General features: G+C 56.1%; 1 protein-coding gene across 1 annotated transcript; it reads left to right on the top strand.

Moving 5' to 3' along the window:
- Positions 1-2,360: 2,360 nt before the first annotated feature.
- On the top strand, positions 2,361-18,294 carry ATP1A3 (ATPase Na+/K+ transporting subunit alpha 3). The gene is made up of 21 exons (XM_022585535.3): positions 2,361-2,503; positions 2,646-2,849; positions 4,513-4,626; positions 4,740-4,874; positions 5,308-5,425; positions 5,559-5,827; positions 7,101-7,299; positions 7,377-7,486; positions 7,569-7,703; positions 9,991-10,183; positions 10,472-10,647; positions 10,733-10,869; positions 11,518-11,668; positions 11,790-11,958; positions 14,834-14,988; positions 15,065-15,188; positions 15,963-16,108; positions 16,664-16,794; positions 17,320-17,421; positions 17,689-17,780; positions 18,105-18,294. The coding sequence occupies exons 1-21, from the start codon at positions 2,456-2,458 to the stop codon at positions 18,131-18,133; spliced, it is 2,937 nt and encodes a 978-aa protein (XP_022441243.2). The 5' UTR covers positions 2,361-2,455; the 3' UTR covers positions 18,134-18,294.
- The last annotated feature ends 3,220 nt before the right edge of the window (positions 18,295-21,514 follow it).

Raw genomic sequence — 21,514 nt, 5'->3', positions numbered from 1 at the left:
ATCTGGGCCTCCTGCCTTGACTGGGAAAGCCTCGGCTCCCCCTCTAACAGATGGAAGCCCGCCCCCAAGGGAGTCTGGTCATGGCAAGGGCAAGGAGGAGCCAAGGCTTGTCTGCCAGGGACTGGGGTATCTCAGTCCCTCCCCCCTCAGCCCCAGGATCCAGGCCCCTGGCCCCTCCTCCCTCAGACCCAGGAGTCCAGGAAGCCACCCCTAGGCCTCATAGGGGCCAAGCATCAGCTCCCCAGCCTTCCCTGAGGTTTCAGGGGTGGGCAGCTGGTTTTCTTCCCAACTTCTCCTCTCCTGCCTTCCAGACCTCCATCTCTTTCCTCTCCTGCCTTCCTCTTATTTCTCTAACTTGTGCCCATGACCTTATATCTCCACTCTCTCCATCCTTGGGTCTACCCCTCTGTGGAGTCTGAGACCCCTCCTGAAGCTGGGGGTGGAGGAGTGTCCTCCCTGTCCCCCAAGCCTCCATGTTCCATGTGAGACGCAGTGCTGCTGCAGGGCTGGCCCAGGGCCAAGCCTCCTTCCCACCCCTGAAACCCAGGCTCCCAGGCCTCCAGGCTGCAGTAGCCTCCCAGGCTCAGCCTCCCAGTCTGGGGGCAGACAGCAGGCAGCTCAACTCTCTACAAGGTCACGAGGGGATTAGCGCTGAGCTGCACTGAGCCTGGGATCCCAGCTTGGCCCTGGACCCTTAGGATCTGTCAGCGCTCCTCTACCAGCACCTGGCCTCACCCCACCCCTCCTGCCAGCCTCCAAGGACACTTCCTTCCCCATCAGCCCAGGTCCCCAAACTGGAACTTCAGTCACTCCCCCTCACGCTACATCCAGTTCAAGTCAAGCCCGAGGGCTTTTGCCTCTTGCTGTTCTGCACCCCAAATCCCAGCCAGCTCCTAGTCTGTCCTCCAGAGGCCTAACCATGCCAACCCCTTGTCCAAACCTATCCATGGCTCCCACCAGCGCCCAGGAAAGAGTCTAGGCCCACAGCTTGTCAGTCAAGGCCCTCAGGACTGGCTGCATGTCCAGCCAGGCCACCATCCCTGTGCACAGTAGGCTGCCTCCCAGGCGTTGGTCCCAGCTGTGACTAACCTCCCCCTTCCTGCCAGGCCTGTGGGGTCTCCCAAGATTTGCTGGGTCCTTTGAGAGACAGAGACATCCATGGGGTTGGGGAGAGAGGCCCAGAAAAAGAGTCAGGCAGAAAAGACAGGGAGAGTGATATATGGGGAGACCTTCAACTGGAAGCACAGAGATGCCGAGACGGACTCGGAGGAGGAGAGATGCGGGGATAGAGGAAGATGGCAGAGTGAGATCGTGAGAGATAGACAAGATGGTTGAAGCAGTAGAGACAGTTACGGAGGGACACACCAAGCATTACAGAAAAGGAGGTACCTTGAGAGATGAAATCAGAGAGAAGCAGAGATAAGGATGGAGAAAGATACAGACAGAAAACACGGACACTCAGAGACAGTCTGAGATCCCTGCACACCAACTGGGAAAGAGATAGGAACCCAGAGAGAACCCAGAGAGGCAGACTCAGCCAGACTCAGGGAGAGAGAGTTCAAGAGATAGAAACAGATATTGTATGAGATGGAAAACATAAAGAGCCAGAGATCAGAGAGAGACCAAAATCAAAGAGAGACACACACAGAGACTCAGAGACAGAGACAGAGAGAGAGAGAGAGAGAGAGAGAGACGGACAATATGAAGTGATGAGGGAGAGAGAGATCAGAGAAACAGCCACAGAGAGACAGAGATACACACACAAAGAGAAGGATAGATAAAGAGGTACAAGGAGACAGAGACGAAACAGAATAAGACAGAGAGGCACAAACAGAGACCTGGGGAGATAGATCAAGAGAGAGAGACAGACGTAGCGAGAGACAGACAGACCTAGCAAGAGACAGACTAAGTGCCCAGGGAGAGGGAGAAAAAGACACAGAGAGATAAAAAGACACATGGAGACTGAAGGGGAGAGACCTACAGAGAGAGGGAGAGAGGCACAGACAGACCCAGATGGAGACTCTCAGGGACAGAGACCCAGAGATACATGGAGCCAGAGACGGAGAGGCCAGTAGGAAGAGATGAGACTCAGGGGTTCTGAGAGATACCCAGAGCCACAGGGCAGAGACAGACTGAGCCCCCAGAGCCAGCCCCTGCCCAGAGACGCAGCTGCACAGACGCAGGGCTGGTGTCCCCTTGTAACCCCTTCTCGCCCGCAGTCTGGTGGCTCTGACAGCTATCGTGTCGCCACCTCGCAGGACAAGAAAGATGACAAGGGCTCGCCCAAGAAGAGCAAGGGCACCAAAGACCGCCGGGACCTGGATGACCTCAAAAAGGAGGTGGCTATGGTAAGTCCCACCCTCTGCACCCACCCAGAGCAGGCCCCACCTGCCCCTGCCCGGCCTCCTCACTCACCCGATCCCCCCAAACTCCTGTTCCTCAGACAGAGCACAAGATGTCAGTGGAAGAGGTCTGCCGGAAGTACAACACCGACTGTGTGCAGGTGGGGCTGGACCGGAGGGAGAAGGGTCCGAGGGGGGAGGGGAGGGGAAGCCGTGACCCTTGGGTGCCTGGGGGCACTCGGGAAGTGTTGGGGGTGCCAGAGTTACTCCGGGAGGGTTCTGTGTGAGTCTTGTGTCCCCTAGGGTCTGACCCACAGCAAAGCCCAGGAGATCCTGGCCCGCGATGGGCCTAACGCGCTCACGCCGCCGCCCACCACCCCAGAGTGGGTCAAGTTCTGCCGCCAGCTATTTGGGGGCTTCTCAATCCTGCTGTGGATCGGGGCCATCCTCTGCTTCCTGGCCTACGGCATCCAGGCAGGCACCGAGGATGATCCTTCTGGCGACAACGTGAGTGCCCTCCACCCTGCCGTGCCCAAGGGCTCATACATGTAGGGACACATATGCACACCCCACTTCTCCCTTTAGACTTTTCAAAGCCCAGCCTCCAACTTTTTCTCATCTAACTCTCACAATCACCCAGTGAGAGAACCAGAGGAGCTATGAGGAAAACTGGGACTCAGAAAGGTGAAGTATGGGACTTCCCTGGTGGTCCAGTGGTTAGGACTCCATGCTTCCACTGCAGTGGGCACGGGTTCGATCCCTGGCCAGGGAACTAAGATTCCACAAGCTTCATGGCTTGACCCCCCCCCCGCCCCCACCAAAAAAAAGGCCAAGTGACTTGCCCAAGGTCACACAGTAAGAAGTGTGAGTTGGGGGTCCATCCCAAAGCTGTGTGACCTCAGCGGCCTTGAGGATAGACACCAGCAGGTGGTCATGGCCTGAAAGATGCTCAAACGGTGAGTGGGCTCCACATGGAGACCCAGGCACAAGTACCTGCTGATGTGTCCCATCCTCTCAACACAGGGGACACACACAGCCTCAACAGACACGATGCCCGCAAACACAGACCCACATTCTGACCACACGGAGATCCTCGCACCCACACACACGTGCACACACGCACATATATACAACAGTGCAGACAGCCACACTTGTACACAGATTCAAACACGGCCACCTAGTTCAGACACATAGGCACAGACAGACACAGACATTTACTGATAGACAGACATAGGAAATCAAACACACACAGAGTTTCAGGCATAGCCTGGTGACAGGCAGACAGATGTGAGAATCAAGTACAGAGAGTATTCTCAGAAATTAAACCTAAACAGGCAAACAGACAGACTCAGAGTCTCAGACCTACGCAGACCAACAGAGAGAGACAGAGACAGAGATCCACGTACAGAGACTCAAACACAAACAGTCCCGTACATTTAAAGCCAGGCAGGCAGGCAGACAGACACATTGACTTTAACAGACAGACACATGGACAGAGAATAGCACACACTCAGATTCTCTGACACAGGCAGAAAGACAGACAAACCCACAAAATAGAGAGATGGACAGACTCAGAGGCTCAAACACACCTATGTTCAGAAAGAGGGACTCATGGGGCTTCCCTGGTGGCGCAGTGGTTGAGAGTCCGCCTGCCGATGCAGGGGACACGGGTTTGTGCCCCGGTCTGGGAGGATCCCATATGCCGCGGAGCGGCTGGGCCCGTGAGCCATGGCCACTGAGTCTGCGCGTCCGGAGCCTGTGCTCCGCAATGGGAGAGGCCACAACAGTGAGAGGCCCGCGTACCGCAAAAAAAAAAAAGAGGGACTCAGGGGAATTCCCTGGCGGTCCAGTGGTTAGGACTCCGTGCTTTCACTGCCGAGGGCCTGGGTTCGATCCCTGGTCGGGGAACAGCCAATAAATAAACAAATAAATAGATAGATAAATAAATATGTAAACAACAAACATTTAAAAAAAAGAAAGAAAGAAAGAGGGACTCAAACGTGGACAGGCAGACAGAGACACAGACCCTCAAATGGATACAACCTGAGGTCAGACATACAAATACAGACCCCCAATGACTCAAAGCTCTCTTCCCAGGTTCCACAAGCCTCGGGATGGGGGTGGTGGGGAGTTGCTTCAGGGCGGGCTGTGACCCTGCATCTCCCCACAGCTGTACCTGGGCATCGTGCTGGCGGCCGTGGTCATCATCACCGGCTGCTTCTCCTACTACCAGGAAGCCAAGAGCTCCAAGATCATGGAATCCTTCAAGAACATGGTTCCCCAGGTAAGGGGTACCCAGGAAGGGGCCAGATGGAGGTGAACAGGCGGGCAAGGCTATGCCCAGTGACCCCAGGTAGAGGGAGTCAGGGAGGTGACTCTTCTCCATTCTCCCCCCAGCAAGCCCTGGTGATCCGGGAAGGTGAGAAGATGCAGGTAAATGCTGAGGAGGTGGTGGTCGGGGATCTGGTGGAGATCAAGGGCGGAGACCGAGTCCCAGCCGACCTGCGCATCATCTCAGCCCACGGCTGCAAGGTGGGCCAGGGGCCTGGGGCCCAGTTCTGCCCTTCCTGGAGTGGCCCAGGAGTCCAGGCCCCCAGCCCTTCCTCCCCCAGGACCCAGGAGTCCAGGCCCCAGCCCCCTCCTCCCTCAGACCCAGGAGTCCAGGGCCCCGGCCCCTCCTCCCCCAGGACCCTGCAGTCCAGGCCCCCTCCTCCCTCAGATCCAGTACCTCTGACCTCCAGGTACCTTAGGCCTTGGCAAGAAGCCATGTACCCTCCCCAGCTTCAAGAGCCCAACCTCTGTCCTCCCAGACACAGGCACCCAGACTTCTAGCTGTGACTTCCAGGGACACAGCCTTCAGCCTCGTTAACAAAACAAACGAACAAACAAAAATCTTGAAATCTCCTCTGGACAAATGTCCCTTGACCCCAGGCCCGGGGCTGACACCTGTCTCCTGTGTCCCCAGGTGGATAACTCTTCCCTCACGGGTGAATCAGAGCCCCAGACCCGCTCCCCCGACTGCACTCACGACAACCCCTTGGAGACTCGGAACATCACCTTCTTTTCCACCAACTGTGTGGAAGGTGAGGCAGCGGGGAGGGGCGGTTCAGGCACCCAGGTGGGGCCGGGCTCGTCCAGATAGATGGACGTGCCTCAGGGGCGCGGGGTCCCTCTGAAGCTCGCTGAATCTCAGCCCAGTCCCCTCTGACCCCACAGGCACAGCTCGGGGCGTGGTGGTGGCCACGGGTGACCGCACTGTCATGGGCCGCATCGCCACTCTGGCTTCCGGGCTGGAGGTGGGCAAGACGCCCATCGCCATTGAGATCGAGCACTTTATCCAGCTCATCACTGGCGTGGCTGTCTTCCTGGGCGTCTCTTTCTTCATCCTCTCCCTCATTCTCGGATACACCTGGCTCGAGGCTGTCATCTTCCTCATCGGCATCATCGTGGCCAATGTCCCAGAGGGCCTGCTGGCCACTGTTACTGTAAGGCCCGGACCCTCGGGTCTGAGGGAGGAGGGGGCTGGGGCCCAATGGCAACAATCTTGATTGCAACTTGGACATCAAGGGCCAAGCCTGCCAGATGTTGAATGAGGAGGGTCCTGGGGCCCAGAGGGCCTCATTGACAAAACAAACCAACAGGGAATCCCCTGGCGGTCCAGTGGTTAGGACTCCGCGCTTTCACTGCTGAGGGCCCCCATGTTCAATACCTGGTGGAGAACTAAGATCCCACAAGCTGAGAGGCATGGCCACCCCCCCGAAAAAAAAAAAACCAACAAAGAATCTTGAGAAACACTGCCAGTCAGAAAGGGCTAACAGCCCTATCATTTTTGAAGTTAACTTACAAAATTAAGAAGCACAACCTCATGGTAAAAAGCCTAAAGAATACATTAAAATAGTTAAAAAATAAAATAACAGTCCTGACCCACTGCCCAGCCGTCAGCCCCCCTCCAGAAGCAGGCTCTCTGCCCTGTTCCCGGCAACGGTGGGCATATTGCCACGTGTGTAGTAAATGTTTTCAGGGTACACAGAAGGGACCATCCTAGGAATACTATTCTGTTCCTTGATGCTTTTACTTAATAGATCCTGCAAAGTTTTCCATATTAGCATATTCAAAGCTACTCTAAGTCAAAGGCCTTTTATTGACCTCCACTATACAAACAAGAGTTGCACATATGAAGGTACTGCCTGATGGGCTGGAGGCAACTGAACACACCCCAGGTCAGCTGCACCCAGATCTAGTTCCCCAGAAGCCCCCTCAAGACCTGTTCAGCCCCTCCTCTCCAACCCCAGGGTTACCCCTAGGATAGACTGGCTTCAAACAGTGTAGCTTTTGTGCTTCACATCAGTGGAGTCGTTCAGCAGGAGCTCTTGTTTCTGGCTCATTTTTCGCTGAACACTGTGTTTTTGAATTTCACCCATGCAGTTGTAGGCAGTGGTTGCTTGTTCTTTTTCACCGCTGTATAGTATTCCCACCTTTTGTTCCCCAATTTATTTGTCCCTACTGCTGTGGACATTTGGGTTGTTTTCAGTTTGGGACTATCATGTTGCTGCTATGAACATTCTAGTATATTTCTTTGGGGTGCATCTGAGCCCATTTTTGTGGATCTATACCTTGGGTGGAGTGGCTGGGCGACACCCCATTCTTTGCCCAGGATTCTCTCTGGGCTGGGCAGTTGGGCTGTTGGCAGTTGTGTTGCTGGCCCAACTGCACCGCCTGACTCTACCTGTAACTCCCCTGCCCTTGCATACACTCCAGGTGTGTCTGACCCTGACCGCCAAGCGCATGGCTCGGAAGAACTGCCTTGTGAAAAACCTAGAGGCTGTAGAGACCCTGGGCTCCACATCCACCATCTGCTCGGACAAGACAGGGACCCTCACTCAGAACCGCATGACGGTCGCCCACATGTGGTTCGACAACCAGATCCACGAGGCCGACACCACTGAGGACCAGTCAGGTGAGGGTGGGGCCCAGGCAAGACCGAGGGGGCCTGGCTCCCGGACACCCCCCAGCCCTGACTCGTACCTTTTTCAGGGACTTCATTTGACAAGAGCTCGCACACCTGGGTGGCCCTGTCTCACATTGCTGGACTCTGCAACCGTGCCGTCTTCAAGGGGGGTCAGGACAACATCCCTGTGCTCAAGGTGGGTCTGGCCTCCCGCTCGCCTCAGCTTGGCCCCTGCCCACCCCGCGCTGCTCTGCTCTGACAGCCCTCTCTCCCCACAGAGGGATGTGGCCGGGGATGCCTCCGAGTCTGCCCTGCTCAAGTGCATCGAGTTGTCCTCCGGCTCCGTGAAGCTGATGCGCGAACGTAATAAGAAAGTGGCTGAGATCCCCTTCAACTCCACCAACAAATACCAGGTACCCTAGGCTCTCCGGGAGAGTCGGCCTGGATCTCACTTTCTCTACGACGCCCGAAAAGCAGTCAGCTCTGCCCCGCTGCCCTCCTGCTTTGGGCAAGTTATTAACTTTCCCAGAGCCTTGGTTTCCCCATCTGTAAAATAAGTCCAAGAGTATCCACCCAGTGGGGAGAGGAACACAGACCCGGGAGTGAGAGCAATGTCTCTTGTTGGAGTGGGCAGCAGGGGAGGAAAGATTTTCCTGCAGCAGAGTGGGAACCAGCCAGAGATCTCATTCACCCATTCAACAAATAGGTTTTTGAGCAGCAACTACGTGTCAGAGGCACTTGTGTTAGGTGCTGCGGACACAGACGGCAGTGAAGTCCCTCCTCTCACGGAACTTATGCTCTAGTGCCAGGAGACAGACAATGACAAAGGCATGAAGACATTAGGAAATTTGGAATACGTCCGCCAGTCACCATGCTGAGCGAGGGAGCCCTGCAGGCGGCTGGGGGCAGCGGGCACAGCGTGTGCAAAGGTCTTGACGAAGGAGTGTGTTGATGTACTGAATAGCCAGGGAACGTTGAGCCAGGAAACGTGGTGGGAGGGGAGGGCAGTGGGTGCTGGGTCAGGTCCCGTAGGGCCTTGTGGACATGACTTGGGTGTGACCCTCAGGGGGACATGAGCCACCGAGCAGAGGCAAGATGACACCTGACTCACATTTTTAAAAGCTGCTTTATTGAGAGATACAGTTCACACACCATAGCTCACCCACTTAATGTGCATAATTCAATAGTTTTAGTATATTCACCGATACGTGCTGTCATCTGCCTAGTCAGGTTTTTAAAAATTATTTATTTACTTATTCATTTATTTTGGCTGCGCCGGGTCTTAGTTGCGGCATGCGGGATCTTTAGTTGCTGCGTGCACATGCGGCATGCACGTGGGATCTAGTTTCCTGACCAGGGATCGAACCCGGGCCCCCTGCATTGGGAGCTCAGAGTCTTACCCACTGGACCACCAGGGAAGTCCCTACCCAGTCAGTTTTAGAGCATTTCCATCACCTCAAAAAGCAACCTCACAAAAAAAAAAAAAAAAAAAGAAAAGAAACCTCACATCCTCAGCTTTATCCCCCTACCTCCCCCTGTCTCCCCGAGCCCTAAGCAACAGAATCATACACTATGTGTTTTTTGATGTCTGGCTTCTTTCACTTAGCATAATGTTTTCAAGGCTCCTCCATGCTGTAGCGCGGGTCAGTGCTTCATTCTTTTTTATGGCTGAGTAATATCTCACAGTATGGATAGACCACATTTTGTTTATGCATTCATCTGTCAATGGACATTTGGGCTATTTGCACCCTTTGGCTACTATGAATGATGCTGCTATGAACATTCGCCTCCACGTTTTTGTGTGGACATCATTTGCATGTCTCTTGGGTATATATCTGGGAACTGCTGGCTTATGTGGTAACTCTGCTTAACCTTTCGGGGGACTGCCAGAGACTGTTTTCCAAAGTGGCTGCACCATTTTTCACTGACTCTCATTTTTTAAAAAAATATTTATTTATTTGGCTGTGCCGGGTCTTAGCTGCGGCACACAGGATCTTCGTTGCCTCGTGAGGGATCTTTAGTTGCGGCATGCGAACTCTTAGTTGCAGCATGTGGGATCTAGTTCCCTGATCAGGGATCGAACCCAGGCCCCCTGCATTGGGAGCACGGAGTCTTAGCCACCGGGCCACCAGTGAAGTCCCGTGACTCTCATATTTTAAAGGCTCCTTCTGGCTGCCATGGGGAGGAAATATTATGGGGAGGGGAGGGCAGAAACAGGGACTCAGTGTGGAGGCTGCTGTGATATTTCATGAGAGACGGTGGTGGCTGGATGGGAGGGCAGGGGAGGTGAGAAGAGGTCAGAATCCGGGTACTTCAGAGGTGAGCTGACCAGATTCGGTGATGGGTCAGATGCGGGATGAGAGGTTGTCGGGCAAGCCAGAGAGAGAAGCACGTATCCTAAGGACCCCTGAGATTTCTGTGAGAGAGACACAGAGGGGAAGAAATATCTGCAAGACCGAGAGACAGAAACGGGCAGGGATGAGCAGAGGTCTCTGTGAGAGAGGCTGAGAAACAGATGAACATCTCTCGGGTAGAGAGATTTGGGAGTGCCCTCTGGGGGAGCCTGGCGGTGGTCTGTCCTGGTACCCGTGGCTCTGGACAGGGCGGCAGGGGGGGTCCTCTTCCCCAGCTGGGTGCAGGGCAGCCTCCGGGTCCCTCCCTGTGAGGCTCAGGCGCGGCCGCCTTCTGCTCTGTCCACAGCTCTCCATCCACGAGACCGAGGACCCCAATGACAACCGGTACCTGCTGGTGATGAAGGGCGCCCCTGAACGCATCCTGGACCGGTGCGCCACCATCCTGCTGCAGGGCAAGGAGCAGCCGCTGGACGAGGAGATGAAGGAGGCTTTCCAGAATGCCTACCTTGAGCTCGGGGGCCTGGGCGAGCGCGTGCTTGGTGCGCACCAAGGGTGGAGCCAAGTTGGGGCAGGGGCTGGGCCAGCTCTGGGGGCCCCTTGAGGGTAAGGAGGGATGTGAGGCTGCCCGGAGCCTGGCTCAGAATAGGGCCTCCCAGAATGCACCATGAATGAATGAATGAATGAATGAGACAGGAAGGCGTCTGTCAGAAATGGGTGTTGACTGACTGTCTGGCCAACTAGGGAGCCTGACTGCTGGGACTGGGAGCTGCGGGCAGGAGGCAGGGGGGACCGAGGCTGGAGCCCCTGTGCCCCTCTCCCTGCACCAGGTTTCTGCCATTACTACTTGCCCGAGGAGCAGTTCCCTAAGGGCTTTGCCTTCGACTGTGACGATGTGAACTTCACCACCGACAACCTCTGCTTCGTGGGCCTCATGTCCATGATCGACCCTCCCCGGGCAGCCGTCCCTGACGCGGTGGGCAAGTGCCGCAGCGCAGGCATCAAGGTGTGGCCCAGAGCAGCAGGGGAGGCAGGGCCAGGGCCCCAGCGGCCAGCGGTGAGGCTGGACCGTTTGCATATGATGCCCGCAGGTCATCATGGTCACCGGCGATCACCCCATCACGGCAAAGGCCATTGCCAAGGGTGTGGGCATCATCTCCGAGGGCAACGAGACTGTGGAGGACATCGCCGCCCGGCTCAACATTCCCGTCAGCCAGGTCAACCCCCGGTGAGCCCCGCCCTGCCCAGCTCAGGTCCCTCTGGGACTGCGGGTCCCCCTCCTCCTGGGCCTCCTCTGCCGACTCAGCATCCGGGTCCTGTTCCTCTACCATCGTGAGGATGGGCAGCCTGGTGTTACAGCTGCATGGGGTTAGCAAGGGGTAGGTTTGCATCCCAGCTTTGCCACACATGAGCTGTGTGACCTTGGGCAAGTCACTTAGCCTCTCTGTGCCTCAGTTTCCTCCTCTCTAAAATGGGCTGCTAGTAATTCACATCTGAGAGGATTCTGTGAGACCCCTTATTTCTTTGTCTGCCATTCTCTCTTCCCATCTCTCTTTTATGTCTTTGTCTCTCTCTGTGTCTCTCATCTCTGTTCTGACTTACTTAGCTTTCCCACGCTCATGTCTCTCTGCGTCTGTCTCTATTTCCTAGTTGCCTGCATATCTCTGTTCCTCTAAGTCCAGTGTCCCAAGGTTCTTCCTGAGGTCTGCCCTCTATCCTTCCTACTGCAGCCCCCTCCTCCCCTGTTTCCCTTCATCTCTGACCCCCAGAGCCCTTGTCCCTCTATCAGAGCCTGGTCCTCTGTCTCTCCTGTCTGTGAGTCTGTCCAACAGGTGTCACTGCCCCACATGTCCTGAACACTCTCTGCTCTTCCCAGGGATGCCAAGGCCTGTGTGATCCATGGCACCGACCTCAAGGACTTCACCTCTGAGCAAATCGACGAGATCCTGCAGAACCACACTGAGATCGTCTTCGCCCGCACTTCCCCCCAGCAGAAGCTTATCATTGTGGAGGGCTGTCAGAGACAGGTGGGCTCGGGTTGGGGGTCCCTCGGAGGAGGGGGCCGGGGGTCTGGACTCCGGGGTCCTTGATGAGAAGAGGGTTTGGGGCCAGGCCTCTGGGCGTCATCCTCACCCTCTCTCCCTCCAGGGAGCCATCGTGGCTGTGACTGGGGACGGCGTGAACGACTCCCCCGCCCTGAAGAAGGCTGACATTGGGGTGGCCATGGGCATTGCCGGCTCTGACGTCTCCAAACAGGCAGCAGACATGATTCTGCTGGATGACAACTTTGCCTCCATTGTCACGGGTGTGGAGGAGGGTGAGTGAGTTGGCCCAGGTGGCCCTGGAGACTGGGGTCCCTGCATGAAGCCCGAGAAGGGGGAGGGGAACAGGCCAGGGCTGCAGCAGATGCACGGCAGGAGACCACAGAATCCCACCAGGCCCCCGGCAGAGCCTGAGCTTGTCCTTTTCGGTTTTCTTCCCCTGAGGAGTTGGGGGCTCCCTGGGGGCAGGACTCAGCCAATGCACCTCTGGGTCCTGGTGTCGCCCAGCACAGGCCCAGTCTGGTGGGCAAGGCACATTCGGAAGCATTAAAAAACAATACTCATAGGGATTTCCCTGGCAGTCCAGTGGTTAAGACTTCGCCTTCCAATGCAGGGGGTGCGGGTTCGATCCCTGGTTGGGGGCTGGGACCCCACATGCCTCAGGGCCAAAAAACCAAAACAGAAAACAGAAGCAATATTGTAACAAATTCAATAAGGACTTTAAAAATGGTCCACGTCAAAAAAGTCTTTAAAAAAAAATACTCATAGGGGCTTCCCTGGTGGCGCAGTGGTTGAGAGTCCGCCTGCCGATGCAGGGGACACAGGTTCATGCCCCGGTCCCGGAGGATCCCACATGCCGCGGAGCGGCTGGGCCCGTGAGCCATGGCCGCTGAGCCTGCGCGTCTGGAGCCTGTTGCTCTGCAACGGGAGAGGCCACAGCAGTGAGAGGCCCACGTGCCACAAAAAAAAAAACAAAAAAAAAAACTCATAAGTACAACCTCAGGGAAGCAGAGGGTCCTGAGGGAGCCCTGAAGAGGCCCCTCACCCAGCCTGGAGTCAGGGGCCAAGGAAGCCTCCCCAAGTGGACAGGGATCGCCTGTGCCAAGTCTCTAGGGCCATGTGGGAATTTTCACGTAGAGAAGTGCCAGCGAAGGGAGTTGCAGACAGAGGCAAGGCCTCAAGGTCTCAGGTGGGGCTGCCGGGCATCACCTCCTGACCGGCCTGGATGCGGCCACAGATGGGGCTTGTTCCCATTCCGTTTTATTCTAATTATCAGAGTAATTCATGATCATTATAGATGATGTAGAAAAGCATTAAGAAGCAAATTGGAATCACCCATAATCTTACCATCCAGAAATAATCACTGTTCATGCATTTTCTTCCAGTCTCTCTCTCCTACTTGAAATGTCCCCAGTGTAAAAAATAACTCCTGATAAGAGAGAATTCAGACAGTAAAAGCTGAGCCTACAGTGTCAGGTTCAACGCCCTTATCCCTTGTCTCCCGTGGCCCAGAGGACACATGGTTAACCCTTTCTCATCCCCAAGACATCCTCCACGCACCTGCAGAGCACACACTCACGGAGGCGTTCACGCCGCCCAGACATTTATTGGGCTCCTTACCTTGTGTATGGTGCCAGGGGCTGGAGATACAGCTGTGAGCAGAGCAGACATGGGTCCTTGCCCTCAAGGAGCTGGGAGAGACAGCCTTCTGCAAGTTAACAAACAAATTGTACCATAACAAACATAATTACATATTGTGACAAGTGCTAAGAAGAAAACCAGCAGGGTGCTAGGATAGATGGGGTCCTACCTATTTATTTTTTGGCCACCCCGCGCAGTTTGCGGGATCTGAGTTCCCTGACTAGGGATGGAACCCGCGCCCCCTGCAGTGGAAGTGTGGAGTCTTAACCGCTGGACCTCCAGGGAAGTCCTCTGTGCCTTGTTTTTTTGTTTTTCTTTTTTCGCGGTACGCGGGCCTCTCACTGTTGTGGCCTCTCCCGTTGCGGAACACGGGCTCCGGACGCGCAGGCTCAGCGGCCATGGCTCACGGGCCCAGCCGCTCCGCGGCACGTGGGATCCTCCCGGACCGGGGCACGAACCCGCGTCCCCTGCATCGGCAGGCGGACTCTCAACCACTGCGCCACCAGGGCAGCCCTTCTGTGCCTTCTTAATGACACACCTCGTTGCTCATCAGCACACGGGGGAAGGTGGAGGGAGGGGCTGGCTGGGTTCATCTTTAGTTTCTTTTTACTTCATACACACCGTACTGATTGAATCTTTATTGGGATACGGCTTTCACACAAAGGCAGGCAGCTCCGTGACTTTTTACGCACGCACGCGCCCACACAACCACCGGACCCCCATCAAGATAGAGAACGTTTCCAGCCTCCCGTTGGGGTTCTGTCAGGTCCCCTCCGGTCTATACCCCCCTCCCAGAAACAACCACTGTCCTGACTTTCAGCCCGTGGATTCGGTTCCAGCCTCTTCCAAATGGAATCATGGGATATGAATGCTTCTGTGTCTGGCTTTTTTTCACTCAACATTAACATCAGTGAGATTCATCCATGGAGTTGGGGGTGTCAGTAGCTCGTTCCTTTTTCTCGCCGGGTGGTATTCCTTTGTATGGACAGACCACAGTTTACTTATCCACTCACCTACTGATGGCCAGCGGGTCAGTTCTGGTTTGGGGCTATTATAACTAATGCCATGGTGAACATTCTTGTACTTACTTTTTGGTGGACATAAACACTCTATTTCTCTTGCATATAAACCTAAGGTGAGGATTGCTGGGTCAATAAGGCAGGGATGTTTCACTTTTAACAGAAACTACTGGGAATTCCTTGGTGGTCCAGTGGTTAGGACTCCATGCTTTCACTGCCAAGGGCTCTGGTTTGATCCCCGGTTGGGGAACTAAGATCCCGCTAGCCACACTGCGTGGCCAAAAAAAGAAAAGAAACTACCAAGCAGTCTTCCGAAGTGGTTGTATTTTGAGCATGTTTGAACAGGGGCAACATGGTTGGGCATCTGTATGGAAAGGCAGGCGGTGGGGGGGATGGATTAGAAAGGATGCATGGACCGGGCAGGGAAGGGGCAGAGGGACTAGGGTGCCCTGGTGTGGGTGCCGAGGTCTGAGCCTGCCCCTGCCAACAGGCCGCCTGATCTTCGACAACCTGAAGAAGTCCATCGCCTACACCCTGACCAGCAACATCCCCGAGATCACGCCCTTCCTGCTGTTCATCATGGCCAACATCCCACTGCCTCTGGGCACCATCACCATCCTCTGCATTGACCTGGGCACTGACATGGTGAGGCCCCGGCACCCCCAGGCTCCGGGAGGGTAGGGTCCCCCCGATCCCCGACTCACCGGCCCCTCCCGCCCAGGTCCCCGCCATCTCGCTGGCGTACGAGGCCGCTGAGAGCGACATCATGAAGAGACAGCCCAGGAACCCGCGCACTGACAAGCTGGTCAATGAGAGGCTCATCAGTATGGCCTACGGGCAGATCGGTGAGGACCTGCGGGCCCTGCCTCGCTCATGGCTGGGTGCCCGGTGCCTGGCCCACCGTGGGTGCTCAGAAACCTTGTGCCGAATGAGTGGAGTGAAAAGTAGGACCTGGTGCTGGAGGTTTGGAAGGAGTGACTTACAGACTGGCGGTGGTCACCAAGGTGGGGCTGGCACAGGTGGAGGAAAGGCCCGGGGCTGCACCCGGGGAGCACGTGGGATACCGAATGGCAGATCAGGGCTGGCCCCAGGATGGCCACTCCCCTGCTCCACCCGCCACCATGATGGGAAGGACCAGTCAGCCTGTGAGCTCTCTGAGGGCAGGAGTGAGCCCCACGCCCTCCTGCCTTCTCCGTCTTTGCTGGAGGTGAGGTGTGCAGTCTTACAGGTGCTGAGCGCCCTGTTGCTGGGAGTGTCCCAGGAAGCAGAGGCTTGGTGGCGGTGGTCAGAGGCCTAGGGAGGTCATTCCTGCCTAGGGGGTCCTCAGGGGTTTCCTTATGTCCAGGTGGCCTGGCGCAGGTGGGAGGGAGCCTCCAGGTTCTCTCCTCAGGAGAACCCCGTCTCCAAGGTTCCTGCTCCAAGGGGCCCATCTCAGGGGCTCACCACCAGGTGGCACCCTCAGATGGCCCTCTGGGAGCTCAGCCCCGGATGATGTCAGGCAAGAGGACCGGGTAGCTCACCATCCTCGCAGTGTGGGTCTCAAGGGGCCTCAGAGGTGCCCTGGGCTGGCTGCCTGCCCCACCTGAGCCTCTTCTCATCTCCCTTCTCTCCTCCCTCAGGAATGATCCAGGCTCTTGGTGGCTTTTTCTCCTACTTTGTGATCCTGGCAGAAAATGGCTTCTTGCCTGGCAACCTGGTGGGCATCCGGCTGAACTGGGATGACCGCACCGTCAACGACCTGGAGGACAGTTACGGGCAGCAGTGGGTGCGTAGGGCTGGGTCCCACAGCATGGCCTGGGACCTCCCAGGCGGGGTCCCTGCCCACAGCATCCTGGGCTGGGGCGAGCCGTCCCAACCATGCAGGGGCAGCTTCCTATGATGGTCCCTCTGCCCCAGGGGCGGCATCCTCGCTGGACACAAGGGGCCTCCTGGCGCTCTTGGCCCAGCCCATCGCGGTCCTGGCCGCCGGCCATGCTCTCTGCCCCACCAGGCGAGACGCCTTTGCTGCCCGATTCCCCATCTCTGTCTGTGCCTTCAAAGCCCAGCTGGAGTCCCCTCGGGAGGCCCCCAGGATCTCTGGTCCACAACTGAGGTCACCATTACCCTCTCTAATTCCTTGTACATTTCCTGACTCTTCCCGTGGGGCTCTAGAACTACAGAGGGAAGGCACGCCCCTTAGGGGATCCCATCTGGACAGGGTCCCCGCTTTGCCCTGGGGCCCTACGCAGGGGCGCAGACAAGGAGCACATGGGCCCAGGGTGGGGCCTGGGGCTGCGGCCACACTGACCGCCAGCCGGCACCCGCGTCGTCGCCCTTGCAGACCTACGAGCAGAGGAAAGTGGTGGAGTTCACGTGCCACACGGCCTTCTTTGTGAGCATAGTGGTCGTGCAGTGGGCTGACCTGATCATCTGTAAGACCAGGAGGAACTCCGTCTTCCAGCAGGGCATGAGGTGAGGGCCGCGGGCGCCGGGCTTGCTCCCCGCCCCGCCCCGTGTGGTCTGTCGTTTCAGTTTTGCCTCTGACTTGATTTTCTCTCCAGTGGTCACATCTATCTTGGATTCTCTGTCTGTCTGTCTGTCTCTCTCTCCGTATGTGTGTGTGCACACTGCTGGGGTGTCCCTGGTCCCTCTCCAGATCTGCTTTATCTTTTTCTCTGGCCGCAGGGCATGTGGGATCTTAGTTCCCCCACCAGAGATGGAACCCTGCAGTGGAAGCGCAGAGTCCTAACCACTGGACCGCCAGGGAATTCCCTGCTGTATCTTTTCATACCCCTGCCTGTGTGTCACTGTCTCTGTCATTATACTTCAGTGTCACCATCACCCTGGACCCGTCTGTGCCTCTCTGCCTCTTTCGGTCTCTATCTCTGTGTGTCTCCCTGTCTGTCTCTGTGCATCTGCCCTTGGCAGAGCCTCTGTCTCGGTGGGATGGGGGTGCCTGCTCGAGTTCTCTGGGTCCAGCCCTGCCTGTGCCTCCAGGAACAAGATCCTGATCTTCGGGTTGTTTGAGGAGACAGCCCTGGCTGCCTTCCTGTCCTACTGCCCCGGCATGGATGTGGCCCTTCGCATGTACCCTCTCAAGTGAGTGCCCCCTCCCCTGCCATGTACCACCTGCTCCGGGATCCTCCGGGGGGCCTTCCCCGCGGGACGCCCTCACAGGGGGGCGCTGTGCAGACCCCAGCCCACAGCCATGGCCTGGGCACCCCTCACCTTGGGCACGAAGGACCAGGGGAGCATTTTCCCAGTGCGCCCCGCCTGTCCTCTGGGACCCTGCCTGTGTGTGTCCGACCCGCCCCCCGCCCCGTCTCCGCCCCACACTGACGCCCTCCTGCTCTTTCGTCTCCGCAGGCCCAGCTGGTGGTTCTGTGCCTTCCCCTACAGTTTTCTCATCTTCGTCTATGACGAAATCCGCAAACTCATACTGCGCAGGAACCCCGGGGGTGAGGGGCTAACTGGGTACAGGGGGGAGGCTGGGGGGACGGGACGGGGCAGCTGGAAGGGGAGGCGAGAGAGCGCTGTGTGACTGATATTAACCCCACTCTCTGTTTCCCCCCAACCCCTCCCTCCCGCGTCGTCTCTCCACCCTCTTTGCAACTCTTCTGTCTTCCTGGCTCTCTGGGCCTCCTCCTTTCTGTGTCTTTCCCTGTGTCTCTGCCCCTTTTGGTTTCTTTCTGTGCCGCTGTCTGTCTGTCTGTCTCTGCTTGTGCTTCTCTCCGTGCCCGTCTCCCTCTCTTCTCTGTTTCTTTCCTCCTTTGTCTCTCCAGGTTGGGTGGAGAAGGAAACCTACTACTGACCTCAACCCCACCACATCACCCGTCTCTACCCTGCCCCTCAAGCCCAGGACAGCCCACTCTGGTCCCCCTCATTTTGTATTCTGGGGGGAGGGGCCCTCTCTCCCATGGGCCCCGCCCCCTCAAGTTATCTCCCGCCTCCCTCCCCCTCTTCCCCCTCTGGCTGGCTTCTCTCCCCGCCCCCGCCCCGCCCCGCCCCTCCCCCTGCCTCTCTCCTCTCTCTCTTTTGTGTGTCTGTTCCTCTCCCTCTCCTCATCCCTGCCACCCAGCCCCCTCCCTGGGCTCTTTTTTACTCCCCCTCACCCCCTGGCTGACGCCGTCTCTGGTTCTGGACAATTATCAAATATATCAGTGGGGACAGAGAAGCCGCGTGTGTGTGTCTTGCTTGCTTTGTGGACCCGGGGTGTGGGCAGGACGGTGTTCCCTGTGCTGGCACCCGTGGCTGGGTGATTCACAGAACCCCAGGAGTTTAGCCTGGCATGAGCTTGGGAGTCATGGAATCTCAAAGTCATCAAATCATGGAGTTGTAGCCCCACGAGGGTTACAGTGAGAGTACCTTGAATTTGCCAGGAGATGGGATCATGGGATCAGAACAGGGGAGAGGAAGGGGATCAGACTCTGGATCCTCTCATATTGGAGAGGTACCCAGGGAGGCGATGATGCTAATGGTTCACTGAACTCCCACCCCGTGCTGTCCTCTCCTAAGCACTCTACGTGTACTAGCTCGCTCAATCCGCACAAGGCACAGAGAGGGAAAGTGACATGCCCAAGGTCACACAGCTGAGAGGTGACAAATCTGGGATTTGAACCTAGGCTGTCCAAGCTCCAAGTCACTATGCTCTTCTCTCTCTTTTTGTTGAGATAAACTTTCACACAGTGACGTGCACAAGTCTCAAGGGCACAGCTCAATGATTTAAAAAATTACTTCCATGTAGCCACTAGCCATAAAGTTCTCTCATGCCCCTTTTCCAGTCAGCCCCCCTCCAGAGGTAACTGCTGAACTGCTTTCTGTCACCATCGTTTAGTTGTACCAGTTCTTGGACTTCGTAGAAATGCAGTCTTACAGCAGGCTGTCTCATGTGTCTGGCTTCCTGTCCTCCACACCATGTCTGTGAGAGTCATCCACAGTGTTCCATGTATCAGTAGCCTGTTCTTTTTCATTGCTGCGGAGTTTTCCACTGTGTGACTATTACACGATTTGTTGATCCATTTTCTTGTCGATGGACATTTGCTGTTTACACTTTGTGTGCCTCTAGGAAGAGGCACATTCTAGTAATATCCTCTGATGACACATGTGTGCATCTCTGTTGGGTACATGCCTAGGAATGGAATTGCTGATTGGGGGATAGACAGTGTGTATCTTTAATAGAAATAGCCACACCCCTTCCAAAGCTCTTGTGTCATCTGCATTCCAGCAGTGTATCAAAGTTACAGTTGCTCCACATCCGCGTCAACACTTGCTTTTGTCAGTCTTTTGAATTTTAGCCCTTCTGGTTGGGCAGCTCTACCACTTCCCTCAAGGCAGCCTTTCTAACACAGCCCAGAGACTGGAGTGAGAGGAAGGCCTGGGCTGGTCCCGGGCCTGCCTGCCTCCCAGCACAGGTGTCTGGGTGGTCGGGATGCTGAGAGTCCACCTGAGTGTGAGTGTGTGCACATGCCCACTGCACAAGACGATGCTGAGGAGGAGTGCCTGAACCTGAGGGGCAAGGCAGTCGGAAGGCAGCGGCCATGTGTGCCAGAAACGCCTGTGATGCCCAGGGCAGAGCCCAGTCCGGTAAGGGTTACGTGAGCCTGGACCTCTCCTGGGGAGGCCAGAGAAACTATTCATCAGGTACAGGGTAAGAAACACTCCCATAGACGGGTGGGCAATCTGAGGCCCAGAGAGGGCAGGGACTTCCTTGAGGTCACACAGCAGAAAAATAACCCAGGTTTCTGATTGTCTGTGCTAATGTCCTCCTACCCTCCCAGCTCCACTTCCTCCAGGGCTCCAAGAGGCAGGAAGGAGGCCTCAGGTGGAGGGACGACAGGGCCAGGGCCCATCTCTCATAATCTTTTCAGGCACCCCCTTATCTCCCACCATCCCCCTAATTCAGGGCCCACTTGCCATAGGTCCCTTCTCCCCCAGTCTCCCCTCATCCCCCTGTCTCATGGATCTTCCCATCTCTCACAGTATCTCCATCTTAGGGCCCCTTCTCCCACAATCTCTGTTTCAAGGGGCTCCTCCCCCACATTGCCCCTACGCCAAGACCCCTCAGAACCCCCTGATTCAAAGTTCCCGTCCTGCCCCACTCAGAGGGTTCCTCTCCAACAGTGTCCTTGCCTCTGGACTCCACCATCCATGGCCCATGCCTTTTGACACCTCCAGGACTTTGCCTGTTATGTCTTCTGCTCAGAGCACGTACTGGCGGGTTATGAGTGAAATCACTTTTATTCGTGTTCCTATGAGGAAACCCCAAAGCCCTCATAACAAAAGTCAAACCCCAATTTCCCCAGGTCGGCCCTGGGAGAAGGCAGCTGGACCTCTGCTTCCAACTCTCTGCTCCCCAAGATTCATCTTCCTCTTGGGGGCTCTTCTGGTTACCCCTGCTGCTCCCATCACTTTGAACTCAGGCGCTGCTACCCCATTAATGCTCTGGGCTAACTGTGGACTCACAGCACCCCCCCCTTGATTTCCTGAAGCCCAGCTCGACCCAAGTGGGAAACCTGAACAAACTTCTACTAAAAGCCTGGGGCTGACAAAGAGGAAGTGAATGGTAACTAGCCAACCTGATCTTCAAAGTACGGCTCATTCGGCTGCAGCTTGGGACCCCCCTGCCACGCGCACACAGGTGGCCTCCCTCCTATTGCTACACCAGCCCCTTCGAGAGGGTCATCTTCCCCACCTTGTGGGGGATGCCCTCCAGCAGGCCTCAAAGCCCAAACCCAAAAGGAATGTGATCCTTGGAAGACAGAGTTGGAGTTAAGAGTCACCTGGATCTCCCAGGTGAGTATTCTCCTTCAGCTCCACCCAACCTTGGAAAATGAGGTCCTCAGTCTGTGTAAGGGAGCCCAGGCTTCCCAACACTTCCACACACATTTCTTGAGGCATGCTGGTGCACCCTTCTTTCCCACAGCTCACTCAGGGGCAGGGGCAAAGACTGAGAGAACTATGGCTGTGAGAGCTAGGGGAAAGAAAGGTCCATGTCTCAGATGCCAGCCACTCTTTGGGATATCCAAGGGGCCAGCAGCCCCTAGTAAGTTACTGCTAAGTTTGAGAAGACTGAACTCTAGAAATAATCATAACAGTCGTGATAATGTAGTGGCAATAACATGGACTACCATTTATTGAGCAGTTATAAAATATCAAGACTCTTTCAAGCACTTTACATGGACCATTCAACCCC

Source organism: Delphinapterus leucas, chromosome 20, assembly GCF_059928025.1.
Source record: "Delphinapterus leucas isolate spDelLeu-1000000601 "Yukka" chromosome 20, BTC_Dleu_Yukka2, whole genome shotgun sequence".
Lineage (NCBI taxonomy): Eukaryota > Metazoa > Chordata > Mammalia > Artiodactyla > Monodontidae > Delphinapterus > Delphinapterus leucas.
Note: the sequence above shows the minus strand (reverse complement) of the source record. Positions and strands in the feature narration are given on the sequence as shown.

What these genes read in the sequence shown, in the direction of transcription:
- ATP1A3 (XM_022585535.3), top strand. Translation starts at nt 2,456, where the DNA reads ATGTCAGTGGAAGAGGTCTGCCGGAAGTACAACACCGACTGTGTGCAG. An exon ending in ATGATCCTTCTGGCGACAAC is followed by an intron (nt 2,850 to 4,512) that starts GTGAGTGCCCTC and finishes ATCTCCCCACAG; the next exon opens with CTGTACCTGGGCATCGTGCT. An exon ending in GCCGCAGCGCAGGCATCAAG is followed by an intron (nt 10,648 to 10,732) that starts GTGTGGCCCAGA and finishes TGATGCCCGCAG; the next exon opens with GTCATCATGGTCACCGGCGA.